The sequence below is a fragment of the Dermacentor silvarum genome, chromosome 10 (genome assembly GCF_013339745.2).
Source record: "Dermacentor silvarum isolate Dsil-2018 chromosome 10, BIME_Dsil_1.4, whole genome shotgun sequence".
NCBI classification, from domain to species: Eukaryota; Metazoa; Arthropoda; class Arachnida; order Ixodida; family Ixodidae; genus Dermacentor; species Dermacentor silvarum.
The window spans coordinates 20,228,512-20,250,194 of NC_051163.1; the positions used below are offsets into that span (position 1 = coordinate 20,228,512).

The following is a 21,683-nucleotide window of genomic DNA, read 5'->3' on the forward strand; positions in this document are numbered from 1 at the left end:
GGGAAGTTTTCTCAGCGTAGAGCGGAAAAGCTTGATTGTTTTACACAGTCGATTCCGTTTAGCACGCATTCGCAGCACTGCTGTAGCAGTACTAATCAGCTGTAACAAAGCTGAAAGCAGAGAAAAGTGGTGGGAAATTCCAAGGGCTATTTCTCGTTATTACGAACAAACGCTCAGATAGTACAGTTTCGGAATAATTATTTCGTAATTTTCTCTCTCTCTCTCTCTCTCTCTATATATATATATATATATATATATATATATATATATATATATATATATACACACACACAGTTGAACCCGAGTATATCAAATCGTACATAAATTAAAAATTTCATACAGACATTTTCCAGGGGACTTTACAGTTGTTTCATATACACAATAATTCGTTATATGTGGGTTCATTTTATCTGGGTATATATATATATGGCACTTCGAAGCAACGATTGAACTGCATTCATTATTTCAAAGCTCTATAATTACATTTAAATGCCAATTCTTGGCACATTGTTTTGTCTGAAAATCGCTGAGGGATTAAAGGTGGCAACGTTAGCTCATGTAGAAGCAACATCAGTACTGTAGAACAGCTTAATTATTGCCTTCAGCTCAATTTATGACACTATATATGAATTAAGAGCGCTTTTAGAGTCCTAAATCAATTAAATTTGTCATTGCGCATTTCAGAACAAGAACATGATATAATCTTTCAGTAGCTGCCGGGACATTTTAGCATTGTTGGTAACCATCTCGCCGATGACGCTGCCCATTCTGCCCGTGCTAGACCACCAACACCTCTTATGCTGCTATCATGAGTGGACGTGGCAAGCGAGCTTTGCCATCTCGCACATACCATCATGTTGAGTCATTGGAATACTCTCCAAAACTCTAACCGTTGATTATACAGCCTCGATCCATCGTCAAAACTGCAGTTACCAACAACTCGTTCACGGCGTGATGCAACACTGCTGTGTCAGCTGTGGGTCGGAGTAGTCTTCACTAACTCGTACAACTATCGCATTGGAATGGCTGACTCACTCATGTGCACTAAGTGTATATGTGAAGAGACCATATCTCCTCTGTCATTGTTCCCGCTTCGATAAACGAAGCCACAGACTCTCTAGTGTGCCTTGAATAGACTGTACGATTGGCCTTTTACAAAAGCAAAGGTCTTGGGAGCCTGGCCTTACGTCTCAACAGCCCAGAAAGCCACATGAGCTCTAATCTTACCTGAAGGCAACAGACTTGAATGCCTGACTATAGATATGCTGCACCTGGCTTTATGCACGTGAAAGCAAAAGTGTGGTCTAGACTTGCGTCTTCCGTCTCTCACTTCCCCATCCCCACGTGTAGGGTGGCAAACTGGACTAAGTTCAGTTAACCTCCCTGCCTTTCCTTCCTTCTTTCTCTCTCTCTCTCTCTCAACAGGACACACAGAAGACAGCAAAGGTATTCATAGTATGATTGATATCGTTTTACATCCCAAAGCAATACAGGGTCTATGAGTGGACAGCTCTGGATAAATTTTGGCCACCTGAGGTTAACATCTACACAGTGCTCGATTACATGAGCATTTTTGGCATCCCTGACATCAGCAGTAACTGCAGCCACCATGGCCATAGTTCATAGTATGTCTAAACAACATGCCCAAAAGCCAGTACATTATAACTGTGAAATCTTGAATACACACTTGGCAAAACATTGCCGCATGGATTGCATTGACGGACACAAGATTTATTTCTTGTGGCTGCACTTGAACTTCTTCGGCTTTACTGTTTTATCAAACTATACAAATGCTATTGTGATCACTTATCACTGCTCCCAGCATAAGACTACAAAAATGGAAGTGCCAACAACAAAACCTCTAAATTCTCGACATTTACTGCAATACCACCGTAAGACTGAGCACTAGTCCTGAGGATGGTTGCAGGCCCCTTTAGCCTCTGCAATGGCAGGCTTGCTCAAAGTGCAGACTGTAGAGCCTTGGTGTTAGTGGCACGTACCCACGAGGGATTGGCCCAAGAATTTTCTTCGACCATCTGGGGTTCTACAACGTGTGGCATCAGCATAACTTCAAACGTGAACAATTCCGAAATTACTCCAATTCATTATTTAGTTTATCCTGCATTTCCATGCTTAGAAACCAGCCACTCAGCGATTGCACGTCACACTTCTATGTGGTTATGTGCATGATGCTGTTTCGCGTTTATATTTATGCTGACTGTACTTCAATTTATGTAAGGAAGTGTTTATGCCTTCCGCCGGTGCAATTGCCGCAGCTGGGAATCAAACCCGCAACCTCACACTCATCAGCAGAACACCATAGGGACCGCGGCAGGTAAATGTGAAATGAAGCATCTTGACGTATGCCGCTTTCAAACTCACCGTATATCGAACTATTTTTAGAGCGCAAGTCAGTTCGTTATAACCAGGTTAAACTGTACCAACCTGACCTTTTCGACTTGACAGAATTTTGCGTTAAATGACGGTCTAAACCCTTTAAATTTTGGAAAATATATTGGCAAGTGTCAGAGCACCCTAATTAATCTAATGTAACACTTGTCGCTATGAACCAGTTTTGGTTTCCATACCCAGCAGGTGGATGTAATGACATATTTCATCTTCAGTTGGCCGTTTCGGAGCGCTCTAGACCGGTGTCACGAGCGGCGTTGTCTTCGGCTGGTTGAAAGAGGGTACGCCCCTTGCGTTCGGCTGGTTCTTTTGATCGCTCTCCTCCATCTTCAGTGGAGCCCTGGAATAGGGGCCCCAACCAGCCCCCCCCGTGCCTTCTTTTATTTATTTATTTTCAATAAAGTTTTTACTCACTCACTCCTCCATCTTCGAGCGCTCTGAGCGCTGTCGTTGGAGTAGTCTTCGAGACAGAGAGCATTTATAGCAACGTCATCAAAACATAGAGTCACTGCTGTTGGCGACGATCAACCGTAACCTAGGCAACCTAGGCCACTGCATGCTGGCGTCTCAACGAACGCTCGTCCTACTGGCTCGTCCGCCGGTTTTCCCGGCAGGGCCGGGAGCTTCGGATAGGTGAAACTTCGGACATTGGCAGGAGTCACGTGGTTTCGCATCTGCCATTTCCTCCTCCGAGAGCAAGTCACACGTTTGGCTTGCGCGCTTGTCCTCTACCTCCGAGTTCGGAGAACGCCAGATCTGCCCGACTCTGCTTCGGGGGATGGAGGTGACCAGTCGAAGATACCAATAGTGATACATTGGCTCGCTCTGTTCCTGCGATTTCTGTGGTTGCCACGCACTTGCCTAGCCAGATCAAACATGCATGGCACTGTCATCATACCTAGCCTTATTGCTACATGATGGCAGCAATTTTTGCTCTGCACCATGACATCAGATAACATTGGCGACGCCAAGTCTGGCGTTTTGAGAAGAACTCAAGCATCGAAGTGCCAATATCACATACGTGTTTTCCAACTTTCGCACTTGGTGTCACCTCTTTGTGTGAGAACCATGTGGTAAATTATCTATAGCTTTAATAATATGTGTCAGTGCTCCTTTTCAAAGAAAGACAGTGCTCAAGATGCAACAACACTGACAATGTCCCCTTTATTCTGCAAGCCGCTTAGCGATCCTTGCGCCCCCTCCGCTTCATAGCTGACGTACACTGGGGGCAAAACCATTTGCCCTTTGGTGGCTGTGTGATGCCCACACACTGGTAGTGAAACCACTCGAACGGACACTGAAACAAGAAAAAGGAACCAGAATTAGTTTCAGTCATGCCACCATGCAGAATCATTGAGTTTGCTGCAGAAGCTACTAGAGGTGACTTTGGCACTAGCGTCACTATTGTTTCTGGCAGAGAACTCTGGCATCATGTCTATCCAGCATACTGAATAGGTAGTGCCAAAAACATGGTGGGCGTAGCATGTTTCCAGTTCCTGCAATAGCTCCCGGCACCTGTAGTACACAGAAGTATGGTAGCCGAGATTGACTTTTGTCACTTTCAGAGAGCCTTCCCTATGCACAGTAAACCCTCGTTAACTCGAATTCTGATATCTTGAAACATCGATAAAGTCTAAATTTTTTTCTGGCCACGGTGTCAACACATGTGTTTTTCAACTCTCATCTTGAAAAGTTTTTGCACCATACTTCGGTTATCTCGAAATCGAAAATACCAGGGAAAAGGCAAAGGGACAGCGTCGCTTGCACTCGCTTTTCACCCAGTGGCTGCTAGCTAGTCCAGCCAGGCGTCGCACCGGGCCGCGCACCCTCGTTCGCCTTTCCCCCATCTTGATTGCTGCCACTTTGTTGTGGCCTCTTATTTAGGATGCTGTCAGTGACACATGAATGGTCATGGCGTATTAACTGCGACCTTGAGCAAAATGACCGGCACTTTTGAGCAGGCGCGATGAGCCCATGTGCTGCGCCCAAAAGCCAGCATGCAAACCACCCACAGTGTTTCAGCGAGATCACGGCTTAATAAGGACACTAGCTTCATGCTTGCACGGTTGTGAGACACAGAAATGCCACTTCACTCTTGTGCGCCTGCTAAGGCGTGATAATTGTGGTGTTACAACGTTCAGTTTCACTTTTTTAGGTAAACTTGTCCGGAATTTATTACGATGCAGAAAGTAGTCGTGTCAGCTTTTTGGATGTCTGGAAGCGGTTATACTCGGATGACTGGCTTTAAATATTGCATTAGGAGCAGTCATCTCGACTCTATACCAAGCATGCTGTCTTGGCACAAGTGTCAGTAATGCCGTTGCACATAGACGCTGACGTTCCCGGTGCCGATGCACGCGAAAGTGACCAAGAATATTACTGGCAACATTTTGGAAAGGCCTCATGTGGTTTATGTGCGGCCAGCTGGATTCTATTTTTGTGATTTCGCATATCTCAAAATTTTTTCTGACTTTTACAGCTTCGAGACAACGAGGGTTTACTGTACAGGCATGATTTGCACACCACCTATAACCATGATGGAGGAAAAGCCAGCAATGGAAATGCATCGAATGGCAAAGAATGAAGACAAAACAGAAAAGTTGTACGATAATTCAAAGGGTGATGCACTACTGTTCAAACCTAAATCAGGATGTCCGAGCAGAGGGTGTTACAGGAGAAAACTTGCAGATGACAACTGTACACGTGTGGTGTGTGAAAATACCGCTCAAACCATAAGGGGCATTTTGTTAGCTTGTTGTAGTACCTGTCCAGTGGTCAATGAGGACATAGTGACCCTGCCCAAGCTGGTTCAACTGGTTCAACCATTCAACTGGTTCCTACAGCGCTCCAACTTGGTTGGCAGCGATGCGTAGTCCTCTCGAGATTGGAGCCTGAGAAAGCCTGCCCCAGTCGAACGCGCTAAGTGATCCCAGAGCAATCCGAGTAGTCACATGATCAAGATTCTGTCAGATCTCAGTCGCACTCCCAGCTCGAAGGTGAGAGCACTTCCGAGCGCTCCGAGCTTGAGCGAAGCCCCCTGAATGAACCAGGTGAATGTGTTCCGAGTGCTCCATTTCAACCAGCTAAATGTAAACCACTCTACGAGAGCACTCGAAAGTGACCAGTCAAATGTACCATAAGCGGTAGGCATCTGCTCCCATTACTAAATAAACAGCAACTAGCCCTGCTTTCAGCCATTCGTTCCGAAAACTGCAAGGCACACTTACATCATCGTTGTCGCAGGCGACCATGTCACCGTAGGACACCTGATTGCAGATGCAGTACCGGGGCTCGTTGGGGTCACAACCCCAGTCAAGATTCGCCTCATCTGTGCTACCCCCGAGCATGAGCAGGGAGTCCCCAGAGTCCTCGCTCGCCGCTGCCACTGTGGACTGACTCGATGCCCGACTCTGCCTGCAATGTCGTCACAAATACATAAATTAGGACAGCCACTTCTTGAAGGAGGGCTGTAGCGAAATCCCAACCGTATAATGGCACCACCACCCTAATGTTGATCATTTTGAAAACAAAGCTGACCAGCGTAACTTAATAAATGTTCACTTTGATTGACTGACTGACTGACTAATTGGGCTTAACATCTCAAAGTAACGCAAGGGCTGTGAGAGATGCTACCATATTTACTGACGTAATGAACACACTCGCATAATGAACGCACCCCCAACTTCAGTCAAAATTTGGATTTTTTTGTCTCCCGCGTAATAAACGCACCCCGAACTTGCTGCCGTGAAGTGAGAGAGACACAGTACGATTCGGCATCCAATATGGCGTTCGGCGGGTACGATTCTATCGGACGCCGTATCGGATGATGAATCATACCATGTGTCTCCTACTTTTACTCCTACTTCGTATAGCTGTCTATGCATTTGCTATAGCAATCGATGGTTCGCCTTTCGGGCGAAACTGCGACTTTTTTAGAGGTGGCCTCCGAACAAAAAAAAAAAAAAAATCGCTCAAAATTTTACCCTGCATAAAAACGCACCTCCCAACTTTGCGCACATTTTTTTAGGAAAAAAAAGTGCTGTTCATTATGCGAGTAAATACAGTATAAAGGGAATGGAGAAGGCGGCCCCAGATAAATTTATACCGCTTCGAGTTCTTTAACATACACTAGTGTTGATGAGTAACTTCGTGAAAAGTTAATAAATTTAGTGAGTCTTAGTCAATTCAACAACAACATTGCTTTTAAAAAGCTTTAGCGATAACTTTTAGTGACCTTTCCGAGACATAAATACAGTGGAATCTTGTTGATACGTTTCTACATAATACGTTTTTGGGATAATACTTTTTTTCCTTTTCTCTATGTTCATACCTTTTGGAGCTTGCACTGGATAGTACGATTTTTGGATGATATGTTCTATTCTCTGGTTCCCATGAAGCTTGTATCAATGAGATTCCACTGTAGCCAGTAGATTGCCCTGGTAAAATTCCTCAAGGGACTTTGGCTGAGTTCAATGCATTGCCCCCATTTGATAAAAATGGTGAGACAGTAGACAGGTTAATTTCATCCGGACCGAAGGTCCCGGTCACATGCCTCTACATTTCTACGGCACCAAAATTTTATTATTTTCATCCCAGAATTAGTCTTTGCAAGATAATTCGAACTTGGCTGTTCATCACACACACGTCTGACTCCAATGGTGACCACAGTCATGACTCCTATAACAGCAGCATCTGTCTTGGTGGCGATTAGGGTACAGTGAATGCGTTAAACACAAGCCATCTCCTGTTGAAAATGCTGATTTCCGGCCTGTCTCAGGAATATTTATAAAGCAAGAACGGTAGCTCACAATGAATTATTACAGTACTCACCCGATTCTAACGCGCACCTTTTTTTGCCAAGAGTCTGAAAATTGCTTGGTCGGTGCAATCCGATACAAAGCCAAAACTAAAACCATGTTTTGCCGTATACGATTGTCAGAGCCAGTCTCGCCAGCGTCATCGACATTGCTATCACAAGATGGTGACCATGGATGGCAACAGAACGAGTTTTTGAGCATAGCATGACGACGACGATGCACTGCTTTCAGTCTGATTGTGAAAGCACATTTAAACATTAAGTTATTTTACATGCTAAGCTAGCTGCAATAAGTTGCATCACATGTTCTTGCAGTTCCGGAGAATGGTATGTGTCGCAGGATGAACTAGCGAAGTGGTTAGTCTAGGCGTGGGCCATAATCCTGTTTGCAATTGTTGCAGAGACATTTGATTAATGCAGACTACCAAACGCGCTATGGACCATATGAAGGATGACATGTAGTTCTTAATAGACAGCAATAACAAACTGCTATCCAAAAGTGATGCCGAGAGAAATTAAGTAAATAACTTTCAATTCTGTGAAGGTAAAGTTCGCTGATTTCGTCTTTTTCTTATTGCCAGAATCACAGGCATGCTATGTTTTTCTTGCTGAAATATTCATTGCGCATTCGATTTCTACTTTGTTCAGGAGTTTTAATGCTATTTTTAGGTTATTTTTATACTTTTAACCCATAAAATGTGAATGCACATTCGATTCGGGGGCATTTTAAAATGGGGACAAATATTGCTGATGAATCAGCCCTGTTATTCCTGCTTCTTAAGACGTCCAGCCGGATAATTCAGCCAATTTCACCGTTCCCGTCAAGGTTGAATTAATCAAAGTCGATTGTATATGTGTCTCCGTTTGTCACTACTTCTAAAGACATGCCTAAGATCCTATCAGTGAGCCATGCGATTGGATCGCACCTGCTTTTCTAGGCTGCTTTTCTTGAAATGTGAAATCAACGGTTGTTTTTCCTTTTTTACATTCCGACCATCGATTCGCTACCACGGGAGGTAATTTCAAGCTTTATAAAAGGGAAATCATCATCATCCTTTATTGGCAGCTGAGTAAATTGGAGTGTTTTAAGCTGTGACCAGGCGATTTTGTAAAAAAAAGAGTAAGGAAAGGTTGGCAATACTGCTTTCGAGACAACCAAAATGGTCTGGCACCCAGATGTTTGCTGATGGCACGGTGACCAGCCCAACATCACAAGAAGCACCGCCATTGTACCAGCTAATAAGCAATGTAGTGAACACACAGTACAGTTTTCCTGCTGCTCCTAACGGACAATTTGAGACTAGGCAATTGGCCCAAATGCAACATAGTTAAAGAAGAAAATTGAGCTAGTTGGTGCATTTTCAAAGGCCCAAGACAAAATGCATACTCAAGCGGAAAAAGAAAAAACGAAGAATCAATAGAATAAAATTAAACACGATGTAGGTTGTGCATTGATGACACCCTCAGTTGCACTTTGTGCATTCTGTGATCAGTCAAAGCCAACCAAAGTTAATGCTCTGTCCCATCTGTCTCTTTGCCACGTGTTGTCATTTCTTGCATTAAATTTTGCCTCAGACAACGAATGCGACTGCTGACTGCAACTGGCAGTAGCTGGCCGGTGATGTCTGCACGATCCAGACGTCACAGCTCGAGATGTGCTCCAAACGAGTCTCACTTTTTTGAAGAGGAGCGCTTTGGTTCTGAAGCCGCTACAGGAGTAGCCACGACCGCAGCAGCCTGCGGAGGGTTGGCCATGACCTGGGGTGGCGTAGGTGCGGGAGGTGGGGTGAGGGAAGTCAGGGAACCAATGTCCTTTGAACCCATGGTGAACTCTCGGGAGGTGAGGCTCTGCAGCGAAGCATTGATGGCCTCGTAGCTGGCCTTGAGGCTGGCCGTGCGCCGGCCTTGTTGCATCTGCACCCAGAAAGAGCAATCTAAATGGCAGCGGTAACACAGCCTACACAGCACACGCCATACTACGTTTCATAGATAGTAGGCAATGCTATGAAGTCTCGAGACTGCTCACATCTGAGACCACAAAACAGTGCATCACATGTAAAGAAAGAAAGATATATGTAAAGCAATCAAAGGGGTTGGTTGGTGCACGTTCATGATTACGCTGCGCTAAGTTTAACAACGGCCAAACACTTACGGATAAGGAAACAAGGACGCAGACAGACGAAATGTTTTGCCAGTGTTAAACTCGGCGCAATGTAATCAAGAAAGATATGTGCCTGCATCACACAATTTAATGTAATATTGTCTCATACTTTTATGTGACAAGAAATGACACATTAATTACATGAAAGGGGTCGCAGATCTGAACCTTTTTTCTCGCAAAAGAGTGGAGTGGCAAGTTTTTGCTAGTGGGCACAGCGCACCACCTACGCTTGCAACCAAAACCTGGCACATCACACACCGGAAACACAAAAGTGCACAAATGATACGCGATTGGACATAACATTAAGTCCACATGTTGTAGCTTATTTATTTATTTGTAGTTGTAATACACAAAGTAGTTATTACGTAGAAGGCGTTGCTGACCAAAAGCTGCACTGTGAAACATATACAGTGAGTCTTCTACGACCACACTACTTGCATAGCTGCCACAGTGTTGCATGTCAAGTAAGAACCGGAGCATCACTAGGTGAACTATAAAGACATCATTTTCAGCACGTATGCAGCAATCAAAGAAAATAATTCCTTACGTGTATAGCGAACAACCCCTCAATATCAAGGGCATGTTATAATAACATTGGTATCGAATTACAATGCTGCTACACAACTATCAAGTTGTTATTCAAAGTTTAGGCAGACCACAATACTTTTTTTCACCATCACAAATGCATGAAAAAAGAATTACTTGAAGCCTATCAACTACTAAAATAGGCGGTTGCTGTGTGGGGACACCCCGTTTCATCAACGGAAAAGGAAATGGCTTGCCTTAAAGTTAGATTTCATCATCATCAGCCTATATTTTATGTCCACTGCAGGACGAAGGCCTCTCCCTGTGATCTCCAATTGCCCCTGTCTTGTGCTAGCATATTCCAACTTGCTCCTGCAAATTTGCTAACTTCATCACCCCATGTTAGAAGTTAGATTTAGATCGACAATAATCATTTGTGTTTTCTGCTTTTACGGGTCAAAATTTTAAAACTTTTTGTGCATTCTTTACACTGAGGTCTAATTGAGTTAACAAACCAATGTTCTTTAGGCTAGTGTCGCTAGCTTTTACCTATGACATTCTTGTGCCTTTTCCGCACATGTCGGCCCTTGGTGTATGCACCATATAGACTCGTGTAAAGCCTGCACCTCCAATTTGGCAGCCCAAAATTTGGAGAAAAAGATTTATAACGGAGAAGCAATTGTGTTTGGTGCCCTAATGCTACGCGCGTGCGCCGGCGAATTTTTGTGTGCTGCGTACTTCCGCGTGCCGCTACTTGATGGCGTGAACTACGTGTTGACCTCTGATGCAATGGTACATCCGGGGATACGGGGGCGCACACAAGTCACCGACACAAGTCGCCCCGACTTGTGTCGGTGACTTGTGTGCGCCCCCGTATTTGGTCAGGCAGAAGGCACAAGTCGCAAGGCAAAAGTCGGCGGTGCGCACAAGAACCTATTGGTCAAAATGCAGCCGGCATTATTTTGACCAGTATGTTCGGTCTCGTGCAAGGAACATACCTCGTCAAAATTGTGGGAAAAAAAAAAAAAACGCAGCCTTTACCACTAGTCTATACGGTATATCCATATCTGTGTAAAAAACACTATCGATTGATAGACGATGTCGTCCCATTCTCTCCTCCTTTGCCTTCCGTCCCGTCTTCACACTGTATTTTCAAGTACCGACACCCACCTGCTGTGTCGCAGCAATGGCCTGTGATGCCGCAGCGGCAATGGCGTTGCTCCCCAGGCCGTAAGTGAGAGCCGAGGGTGGGATGAGCAACCTGTCAGCGGGTGCCAGTGCCGCCGTGCCCGCGGCAGCACCTACGGCAGCGGCCGCAGGCCGCCCGCTGGACACTTCACCGGCCAGTGGGAGGACCCGCTCCGTGGCCTGGCGCTTCTCGGGTGGCTGCCCGCTGCTGCTCATCGAAGAGCCACTCAACGAGGTTGCAACATGCTTTCGCTCTGCGCAAGGCAAACAAGACGTTGCGGTCAACAGACACGAGTGTAAAGGGTTAGACAATGTCGATAACACATGATTCAGGGTACCACCAAGAGAATTCGTTAACAGGCTAGTTTCTTATACGTTGTTCTTGAAAACTGACCTTGTGCAGATGCAGATATAGACAGGATGTATAGGAAATCATGTACATTGTTGGTGTTTCCTATATGTCTTGCACAAGCTGTTTTCAAAATACTATCCAGAGTTCTGCATGCATTTCTTTTTCTCGGCTAGTGCTCATGTATGGCTGCTGCAGCTATCACAGGAATGAAGACAGTTACTGTATTGTGACATCATGATGCATCCACCTCCTGGGTACTGACACCAAAACTGGTTCCGTAAAAGCAAGTACAGTTGAACATCATTATCACAAAGTCGCATTCAACACGAAAGTACCTTCGTTATGACCAATATTTGTTATAAGCATGTATATTCGTTATGCACTGACATTGGTAAGAAAGCATTCCTAGATTTAGTTCGTTATAACTGATAATTAATCATATCTGTGTTTATAACATTATTTATGGCGCTATCGCACTTGCCTGTATTTTCTTTTCTAAGAATTACAGAATTTAAACCTTCATTTAACCTACAAAAAAAAATTAAGTTGAAAATGCCATGTCAGTACTACCCTTTAACAGATTCATTTCATTGCATGTGTGTGCTTTCAGAAGAAACAGTCCTTCGAAAGACAGTAGTCTTTAGTGCCCACTTCATCACTCTCATCCTAATTTACGCTGTGCCAGTTGTGGAATCCATAGCACTTACTTGGAGAAATCTACAGTTGTTATCAAACAAAACAATGCCAGAGTCACTGAAAGAGTGAGCTCTTGAAAATTTTGAAGCCTACCTCATGTTGTCACTGCACCATAAAACTGTAACCTCATGTACTACAGGTCTCCTGTTAACCTACTATCCCTTTCAGTGCCACAGACGTACCGGTACGTTGTTGCATTTCTGTCCTGCCACATTCCTTTTGTCAGATAGGAATGTGAGGACCCCACCGAGAGAGCACTTGCCATTATCCAACTCAGTTTTTTTCATTTCTGCACAACCAAAAGTAAACTGTTGTGTTCGTTTTATAAGGTTCAAGAAAAGAAACAACACTGAAAGGGTTACGGGCTTTTTTTTTTTTTTCTAGGGAAAGAGCACAATAATGGCTCACTTTTAAGGACATAAAGCAGTTCAATAAAATGGCTTTAAAACAAACAAAAAATATATGACTACGAATGTCATACGGTGAAGGATACAAACATTTATTTGCAGGAATTAGTCACCAACTCTTCTCCTTCGAAACTTTATAAAAAGGAAACATATTATTTCAATAGCAGTGGTAAACTGTTGCAGCATTCTTCAACAGTTGTATTGCAATAAACAGCAGACTAACATCGGTATGGTAATGCTCTTCACAATGGACTTCTGGCTCGCTGTCATCTAGAGTTTCATTGAGCATTGTGAAGAGGTGTGAAGGAAAGAAAATCCCAGAACACCTAAGCACTTATGAGTTGTAAATGCGAAAGCATTCATGTATAATTGAACGCCGCCGAGCGGTCCTTCGAGTTTTACACTGCGAGTAATGTTTGTGTTGATGCTCGTTCCGCTCGCCGTACATTGTATTGGAAGACGATAATGAATTTCACTGCCTGCCTCTTCGCTCATTTCGCTACGTTCTTTCGCTTCCTTACTTCGTCTGCGGTGTACTGGCATGGACGGCCACGTTTCGCTACTGCCGAGGTTGCGGCTGCTGACGATGTAGGTGCTGCAGACTCCATAGCAGTACATGCTGCTTGAGCCAGCAAGCGTGAGCCAGCGTCACGAGCATGCGAGGCGTGCTTGTGACACTGGCTTTGACGACCTCGCACGCTCGTGACGCTGGCTTTGACAGCTGCTGGTTGGTCGTGGCGCACGATTTGAGAGGTGCATTTGTAAGCAGCCGCTTGTAAATTTCACCGTCTGCGAAAGTTTCCGTTTATTGTCGCCGAATTCCTTCGTGGCGGCAGTGAAATTTCGTTATAATGAGGTTTTGAATACATGGTGTTCTATTACAAGAAGATATAATAAGGTAAGTACTTCAGTTATATCGAGAATTTTCTTTCGTTTCTTTTTTTTTTTTTCATGCAGCGCATGCGATCTGTCTAGTCTACTGAGATTAGACAGATCTTGTCTGCAATTCGGCGCAGGTATATCAAGTGAATGCAATGCGTCGAGATCGAGCTTGCCAATTTTTCGGCCAGTAGCCTCTCCTTGAAGTGCTTGCATGCACAACAGTTTGCTTTCAATCCAGCATTAACTAAGTAAGTTGCCACGACAGAGTAAAGCTGCAAAGCAGGGTAAAACTGTGAGTGCGAAAACACTGCGCTTTAGGCTTTCCACCATTGCACCTTTCGCCTCTGTATCCATTTCACCGACAATGGCTGTTGTCTTGGTTCTGCCGCATCCGAAGCACTTCGCATCTTCACACTTCGGGAAAATCTTGCGCAGAAGTGGCTCAACGTGATCACTCACGCTCGGCGGCAAATTGTGCTCGATGATAAATCCAGTGAAAAGGTACTCCGCACAGCACAACACTGTCTTCGATGCTGTTGCCAAAGAAGTTGCTCACGGCTCTCTGCTGCTCATCAGTACAAAGGAAGCTACCTTGGTGCTTAGTAGTCACCAAGAGCAGTTTTATGTCTCCTTTATCGCCGCGGGCCACGCTCACATCGCGTGCGCAAGTCGTGCAAATTCGAACTGTCCACCTTTCCTGGACGGTACGAAACACAGGAATTCTAACGTACAAGACTTCAAGAAACACTGTAAATACTTCTTGGGCTTCGACAATGCCATGATGTCAAGAGAGCTGTAAAAAGCAAAATGTTATCACATGCACTCCTCAACTCATTGTTCCGATTAGAGGCGAACCGAGTTCTGCACTCAAACGGTTGAATTCCAATCTGACTTCGGCTAGCTACCTAGCTCGCGATGGCAATCATGATGTGGCTGTGCTTCATGACGAGGTTTTGGTTTCTTTTTTGTTTTTCGAGATGGGGGTTGGGGCATTTTATCGGGAGATTTATGGCCGTGCCCGTACAATCGGGAATCTCCCAGGCAAGTCGGGAGAGTTGGCAGGTATGCACTAGGATCAGCTAGTTGTGAACAGAGAGTGCTAAAAAAAAGGAACTTAATCGAGCAAGAGGAATCCTGGCCCAAAGATCACTTACTTTCAGCCTTAACGGTGGATGGTGGTGGCTTGTCCAGCTCCAGGGACCCTGAATGGACAGAAAACCCATTATGTGAGGTGCAGAACATTGCTAGAGACTCTGGGGGCAAGAAGCAGCTAGTGAAGAAATCCTCCAAGTGTGTTCGAATGTGTTTCAGCAGGCAAAAATGTCTAATCCGACATCTAGGAGGACAGCTACTCTGCATCATTATGTGTATGGGAAAATGAACACTCCTACATACTGTTGCCCCCTGGCGTCGAAATTTAGACAACAAGGTAAACATATTTTTGTCAATTGTAATAAAAAACATTGACATAAAAAGACATTTATTAAGCGCACATCTAACAAATTCAATTCTGGGATCATGCCAAAACCGCTATCCGATTGAGGCACGCTGTAGTGGGGGGTATCCAAATTAATTTCGACCACCTGGGTATCTTTACAGGCATATAAGTCTAAGTAGTTGACCTTTTTTTTTTTTTGCATTTTCACCTTATCAAAATGCAGCTATGGCAGCTAGAAATCGAACCCTCGATTTTACACTCCGCAGCCCAACTCCATAGCCAGTGGGACACCGTGTTAGGTCCTGTAGTGAATACCGTAAACTTCGGAAAAACTCATTGAAGCATTGCATATTCTTTATCTACTCTGCGGCTGTACACTTTTGATGATTCTTAAGACACAAGAAATGTGGCAAACCAAAATTTTCAGTGGACCAAATTAACTGGCACCTGAAGAGTTTGTGTAACGACCCCCCTACTTCCGTTTAATTTCCTTTCTTTTCTTACTGGCAGGCACATTTCCGGAGACAGTTTTGTGTACTCTGTGTTCTTTTCACACTGCTGCAGGCTAATTGTGAACTGTAGGTAGAACAGACATGACACAGAAGAACCGTGTCTGTGACATCTCTGCAGGCAGGGAGAATGAATTTTTTTGAAAAGGGTGCGTAGGGTATTGTTTGAATTCTCAGTTGTCTTCAGGGTGAACATCAGTACAATACTTTGCAGACACAATCGTCACTGTTTCACCTACGCACCAAGCTTGTCCTGTTTGCAATGCACCGACATTTAACTTTCTGTATGCATAGCCCATCACGTCTAATAAATATCAGTTGAAGGTGTAGTGCTGCGTTTCTTTTGGTGCCTTTATCTTTGTGTTATGCCACTCCCATGCACTGCAGGTCAATTGTTCAGAACCAAGCGTAAGAAGAACCGAGCAGTGTCCTTACGCCTCTCAAGGACCTCCGTGATTCCTGCGTTGTCTGCTTCTAGCTCCATCTTGAACTTTTGGAGCTCCTGGTCTAGGCGTCGCAGGTAACGGTCCACCTGAGCCACAGTCGAGACACACGCTTAAGACAGACATGACAATATGGAGGTTCCTTGTAACCACAGTCAGACAACAATGGCTATCCAGAGCCAAGAGGTTACACTTGGCCATGCGGTACAGGAACAAGGCAACAGCAAAGGAATTAGCCGAGTAAAAAGGAAGGACTTTATTGGGCGAACTTGTGCCCGCAAACAAATGGTCTAACTCAGCAGTAACGATAGTGTCAAGCACAGTAGATTTCAGCAAATTGGAACTGAAGCGGCTGTCGGCTGGCCACTATTTGTACATAACGCAGTAGTTTTTCGACTGCCCGCGTATACCTGCAGCGAATGTTCGTAAAGGAGCTAGAAGCATTGAGCTGAAGACACCGAGATACGGCAATAACAGCACCATTTTGAGAACACACTGGTCGCATTGATATGTGCAAACTCGTGCTTCAAAATATAAAAGAATAAGATGTTGCATCGGTGGCAACAAAGAAACAAAGTAAAGTAAACCCGCATCACGTGATAATATCCCAGAGCAGAAAGCTGGCTGTGTTTTTGCGACTGGACGCACGGAACATACCAGCAGTAACAACAGGGCCCAAACCTCGCAGGATGTATGCCATACAGCAACAACAAATCACAGAGAAACAATTCAAACGTAACAATTGCGTACTCCTGCAAAAACCGTAATAAGCCAGATCTAAGAACAATCTAGTGAGAAGAAGAATAGCCGAAGCCAGGAGAAGCCAGGGCAACAGGCAGGCATCTGCTACTGAATAAAGCCAAGTTTTTATCCCCAAGTAATATCTAATAATCCCAGGAATAATTCAACAAAAACAACATTTATTAACGGGTCAACAAAGAGAAACACTAAATTAGTTTATACTACAAGAGTATTCTTTTAAAACAATTTGCACCTGGCAAGAAATGGTTAAACACTACCACAACACTACTAAGCGATGCGATGAACACAGTGCGACATGTTGAGGAATTCTGCAATCTGTTCCACGAGTAGTGGTGGCATTAGCATCACTTAGCAGAGAAAGACAAAAGCCAGATCACTTAATAAGCTGCAGTCAACTAGTTTAAGAAAACAAACAGTATCAACTCACCAGGTCATAAATCTGGTTTGCTATCTGCACTTTCTCATCTGCGTCCTCAAGTGCCTTGTAGTAGTCCTGCAACAATGACATGTCACGAGCACAACATGAACCACTGCCCACTCCCTCACCCTTGTACGGCAGCAGGCGGCACATTAGTGCGAAAATGAGCCATGGCAAAGCATTTAGGGCACTTTCTATGTGACACTGTTGACATATCACTGCGATTTATTCTTTACATGCACATACTTGCTGTAACCTCATTTCCTGCTGTGATCTCTTGTGAGACTGATAGTATTCCTAAATACATAAACTAAAGTAAAAGGCCTTTCAAGGGGTAAGAAAGAAAGTGCATGTTGTTGTTTTTTTCTTTTCCCGAGCACTGCTCAGGGGTGAAGAGACCACCTTTCGAATCTTGTCAAAGTCCAAGTCCCGCTGTTCAGGCTTCATTTTTCGGGCATTTGCAAAGAACTGCTTGACTCGCTCGTCCAAGCTGTCCATGGCATCTGAAAAATAAATAAATCAGAAATTAATAAAGCTGACACTTTTAAAGTGACTAGTTTAAAGCAGAGCCTTGCATGTGTAGAATATTTTAGGTTTTTGTCGCCCCTACTTCTTTTAAGAAGCGACAGCAGTACTCCTACATGTTTTCATAATGTTTGTTCTGTTTCCAACGCTATCACTAGTAAACAACTCCCTAACACTTTAGCTTCCCTCACCCTACTCAGTGCACCTGCTTACACTCTTAAAAGAAGATTGCACACTTTGGGACTTATCTTGTCCCACAACAATAACTGATCTGCCTTGCTTGCGTTTCCTTTCTTGAAAACTCTGCACTCACTACTTTCCTGACAAGAATGCAATGTCACTTTGACAATGCACATGCTGTTTGCGACATGGAAGTACAGGGCGTGCAGCGTTAAAGTAAGGAAAGGAAAGGCCCGCAAGATAGATGACAATTATCATTGTGGGCAATGATAATTGTCATCTATCTTGCAGGCTTTTCCTTTCTTTAACGCTGCGCACCCTGTACTTCCATGTCGCAAACAGCATGTGCGTTGTCAACGTGACATTGCATTCTTGTCAGGAAAGTAGTGAGCGCAGAGTTTTCAAGAAAGGAAACACAAGCAAGGCCGATCACAGTTATTGTTGTGGGACAAGATAAGTCCCAAAGGGTGCAAACATTTCTTGAGTGTACTCTCGTCTCCTACTGAGGATGTGGAAAAGTGAACTACGTATACATAAATGCTGCTAAAAAAAACAAGTTGCTGCTCTTCTGACGAAGACGAGTCTCATTGTTGAGACGTTGACTCCAGTGACATTCCTTGTTTGACTACTGCTGAACTTATTACTATTTACATAATATGCACTTCAGAGTACTTTTCAGTGTACTCTGAAGTAAAAAGAATTACGAAACACAACTCCCTTAAACGCAGTTAACAGAGCAGCGAACCAAGTTTTAATGGCACAAATGTTAGGTCTGCCTACTGTACCAACACGCCAAGATGAACACGGGGCGAGGTGGTATAAAATTTGTCTCAGTAACGACCTGGTGAAATTTACCTCCCAGTCAACTTCAAGTTACCAATGAAAGAAAAAAATATTCCCAATGCACACTGTATATATGAATGTTACTTCAGCATTCTCGGGGGAAATTGGTTATTTTCCACTCAAATTTTTGTTTTAGAATTACACGAACACGCCAGGAACACGCTAACAAACGGATGCTACATGACAGTTTAATTACCGATGAGATTACGTATCCGAGTAAATTAAGGGAGCTGAACTGCAGTTTGGGACATCGTTTCAATTCACAGAGGAACTCATCTTTCAAACACTTTCCAGCTTTTGTGTAGTTAACTACGGCCTCCGTCAAAAACGTCGCGTAGCACCCGAATTTACGCGTCTTTGATGAGGTTCGCATTGCGCGCTTCGTTCGAGCCGGCCGTTCGAAGTCGTGGACAGCACACGGGCAGAGTACAGCTTACTCTGAACTTGGAGGTCCATTTCTCGCATCTCCGTGAACCTGTCTCGAAGTTCCTGAGGCAGATGCTCGATCACTGCAGAGAGAAATAAACATTGAAAAAAGACTTGGGCGAGTTTTACGTGTAACTCTGAACTTCCACCGCAGCAAGTCAAGTTAGAATGCGCGCGCTTGGAACGACGGAAACACTCGTGTTAGTGCGTTTATGCAGCTTGGAAGAAAGATAAACCGTGAACGCCACGGAATTAGAAAAATATTCCGCATTATACTCACTCTCGAGGTAGTCTTCGAGGTAGAGCATCTTGCTACTAGGGCGTACGCTTGTCTGAATGAACTCGGCGAAGAAAAGCACGAAGTTTAGCAGGTAGCGGCGAACGGGCGATTCACTGCAGTCCACAGCCATGTAAAGCAATCATGTCGACAGAAATCACAATGTAACTTAGGTGTGTTGGAAGACGACTTTTATTTCTAAGCCTCGGCAAAGGGAAAACGTCTAGTCAGGGCTGCTGCACATGCGCTTCTCCGCACTGCTTACAGCAAACTGGCGGCCATTTTGTTTACTGTGGTGTTCCAAAACACACGACGAACATGGGCGTGACCCCGTCTTTTTCTTTCTTTCCTATACACGAGTCACCGGCAGTCCACTGCATGAGTAATCAGTCGAACGGTTTCGACTGATTCCATGCAATGAAGTGAATGAGATTGAGAGCGATGTATTTGTGTGTTCATTATCAACGCAAAACAACACGTTTGAAGCGTGCCCCCCAACCAGTGTTTCCCGTTTTCGCCGCTCTGCCAGCAGTGCGCTACTGGTGCGCTTTTTCATTTTTCGCGCCTGTTTGCACACTGTTTTAATGCATGTAAAAACAAGCTGAGAGATTAAACAGGCAGTATGGTGCTAGTGCAGCATCCATGTTAACATTATTGCGTGAAAATATACAGCCATACGGCAGCTGTCATCAGCTCAAAAGCAGCGCCTAAACCGCCAGGTATCGCCACGTGCACGATGACGTAAAGGTGCGCGCGCTTTTTTACATGGTGTTTTTTCCTTCCTCCATGCTTTTTCAGCGATCGTAAACGAGCCCTACGAAAGTCCTGTGCACGTGTGGCAGCATTCATAAAACCAGACAACCTTATCGTTGTAACCGGGCTTGTTTTTCATGTTGCGGAAGGCGTGATGCCACGGCGACTAAAAATGCCACCCTCATTTAGCCCGCAGCTTCATTCAGACCGTGTTTTGCATACTGACGCGAGTATTCTCTTTCGATTGAAAAAAAAAAATAATAATATATGGGAATCGCTTATAAGCTTTCATGTTTACTAACATGTCTTCACTTCTATGTGCTCAATGTTCCTTGGTCGACGCACACTGATCCAGGCCCGTAGCCAGGCATTTTTTGCGGGTTGGGGAGGGTGCACTTGCTGAAGACCAACTATTTGAGGAAAGCACCTATTTTTCAGTTCGGTAAAAATCGCAGTATGTAAATTATGGGACTTTTTAAATACCATTTTATTAATAGTTTCAAATTTTTAGTTTGAGATTACTGCTCCTAATAGCACATTTTTATATGGACGATTCGTCTCAATGGATATCATTATTAAAAATCACACAGCGTTACCGAGGGGGGGGGGGGGGGGGGTGAATACCCCCCCGGCTACGGGCCTGCACTGATCCCATTCTGTTCACAATTGTGTATCCATACTCGGCTGCTCTCGCTGCCAACTCCTTCACTTCTCTAGAGCCCGTTTCAATGTTCCGTTGCCTACTTCTCCCCTTTATGCCGCTTGTCCTGCTTCTATCAACTCGGACACCTTAGCCATGCAGTCACACATGTCCAGTTGTACTTATCCAGTGGACCAAGTTCTTCCCCTTCCCTTACGTAGAGTAGCAGGCCAGATGCTCCATTTTTCGGCCGACCTCTCTACATTTTCCAATCATTGAACTACTTCTTCTTCTTGTACAGACGGCAAGGCAGCAGCAGCCACTAACTGTAAGGTGAGCAAGCATTAAAAAATAAAAGAAAGCTTTGCGTAAAGAAAAAAAAATATATGCGAATTCAATGCAATCTTGAAATGACGCAAAGCTCGTACGAGTTAGCGAGGTAGCCGCAGTGCCGCATAACACAAGCACAACTAGCCTCGTTGCTTCTAGGTATTACCTGTCTCACAAGGAAAAAAGGCGATGTTCACGAGGAAAAAGGCGATGTATGATGCTTGTCAAGCGAAGACTGTTAATTAGAGAAGTATGCACAGAGAAGGGCGACACATATGTAAATACATTTAAGGCTTCATACGCCTTGTGTCACAGTGGTGCATATAGTATACTGGGGGGGATAGGCCGAGAACAGGCACATAACCCAGTGCCAAAGTTGTCTGTCTGGGCACATGCGCTTTGGTCTACATAGCAAGAGCCAGTACACACCCTGTGTCCCAAGTTGTCTAATATATCCGAAAATATATCCAACAAAGAAACGATGGCCAAATCCCAGGCGGGAAGAAGGAAAGAAAGCTTTGTTTTTGTTCCTGAAGATTGTGTTTCAAAACTGTAGGTAGCAAGAAAGCAAGGAGACAAATGAGCTGACGATGCTCCGACACAGAGGGACATGTGGAGTCAGATGATTGCACTCATTGAAGCAGCTAGCACAGGCATTTAGTTTAACTCTGGGAATATTAGAGGCTGGCAACTATGGGTCCTA

The 21,683-nt window shown here is 44.4% G+C and overlaps 1 protein-coding gene across 1 annotated transcript; it reads right to left on the reverse strand.

Moving 5' to 3' along the window:
• Positions 1-3,548: 3,548 nt before the first annotated feature.
• Positions 3,549-19,772, reverse strand: LOC119431080 (inhibitor of growth protein 3-like). The gene is made up of 10 exons (XM_037698537.2): positions 19,261-19,772; positions 18,992-19,063; positions 17,409-17,509; positions 17,016-17,081; positions 15,819-15,915; positions 14,591-14,638; positions 11,082-11,353; positions 8,901-9,139; positions 5,637-5,823; positions 3,549-3,706 (listed from the first exon to the last, which is right to left on the reverse strand). The coding sequence occupies exons 1-10, from the start codon at positions 19,388-19,390 to the stop codon at positions 3,590-3,592; spliced, it is 1,329 nt and encodes a 442-aa protein (XP_037554465.1). The 5' UTR covers positions 19,391-19,772; the 3' UTR covers positions 3,549-3,589.
• Between the last annotated feature and the right edge of the window lie 1,911 nt (positions 19,773-21,683).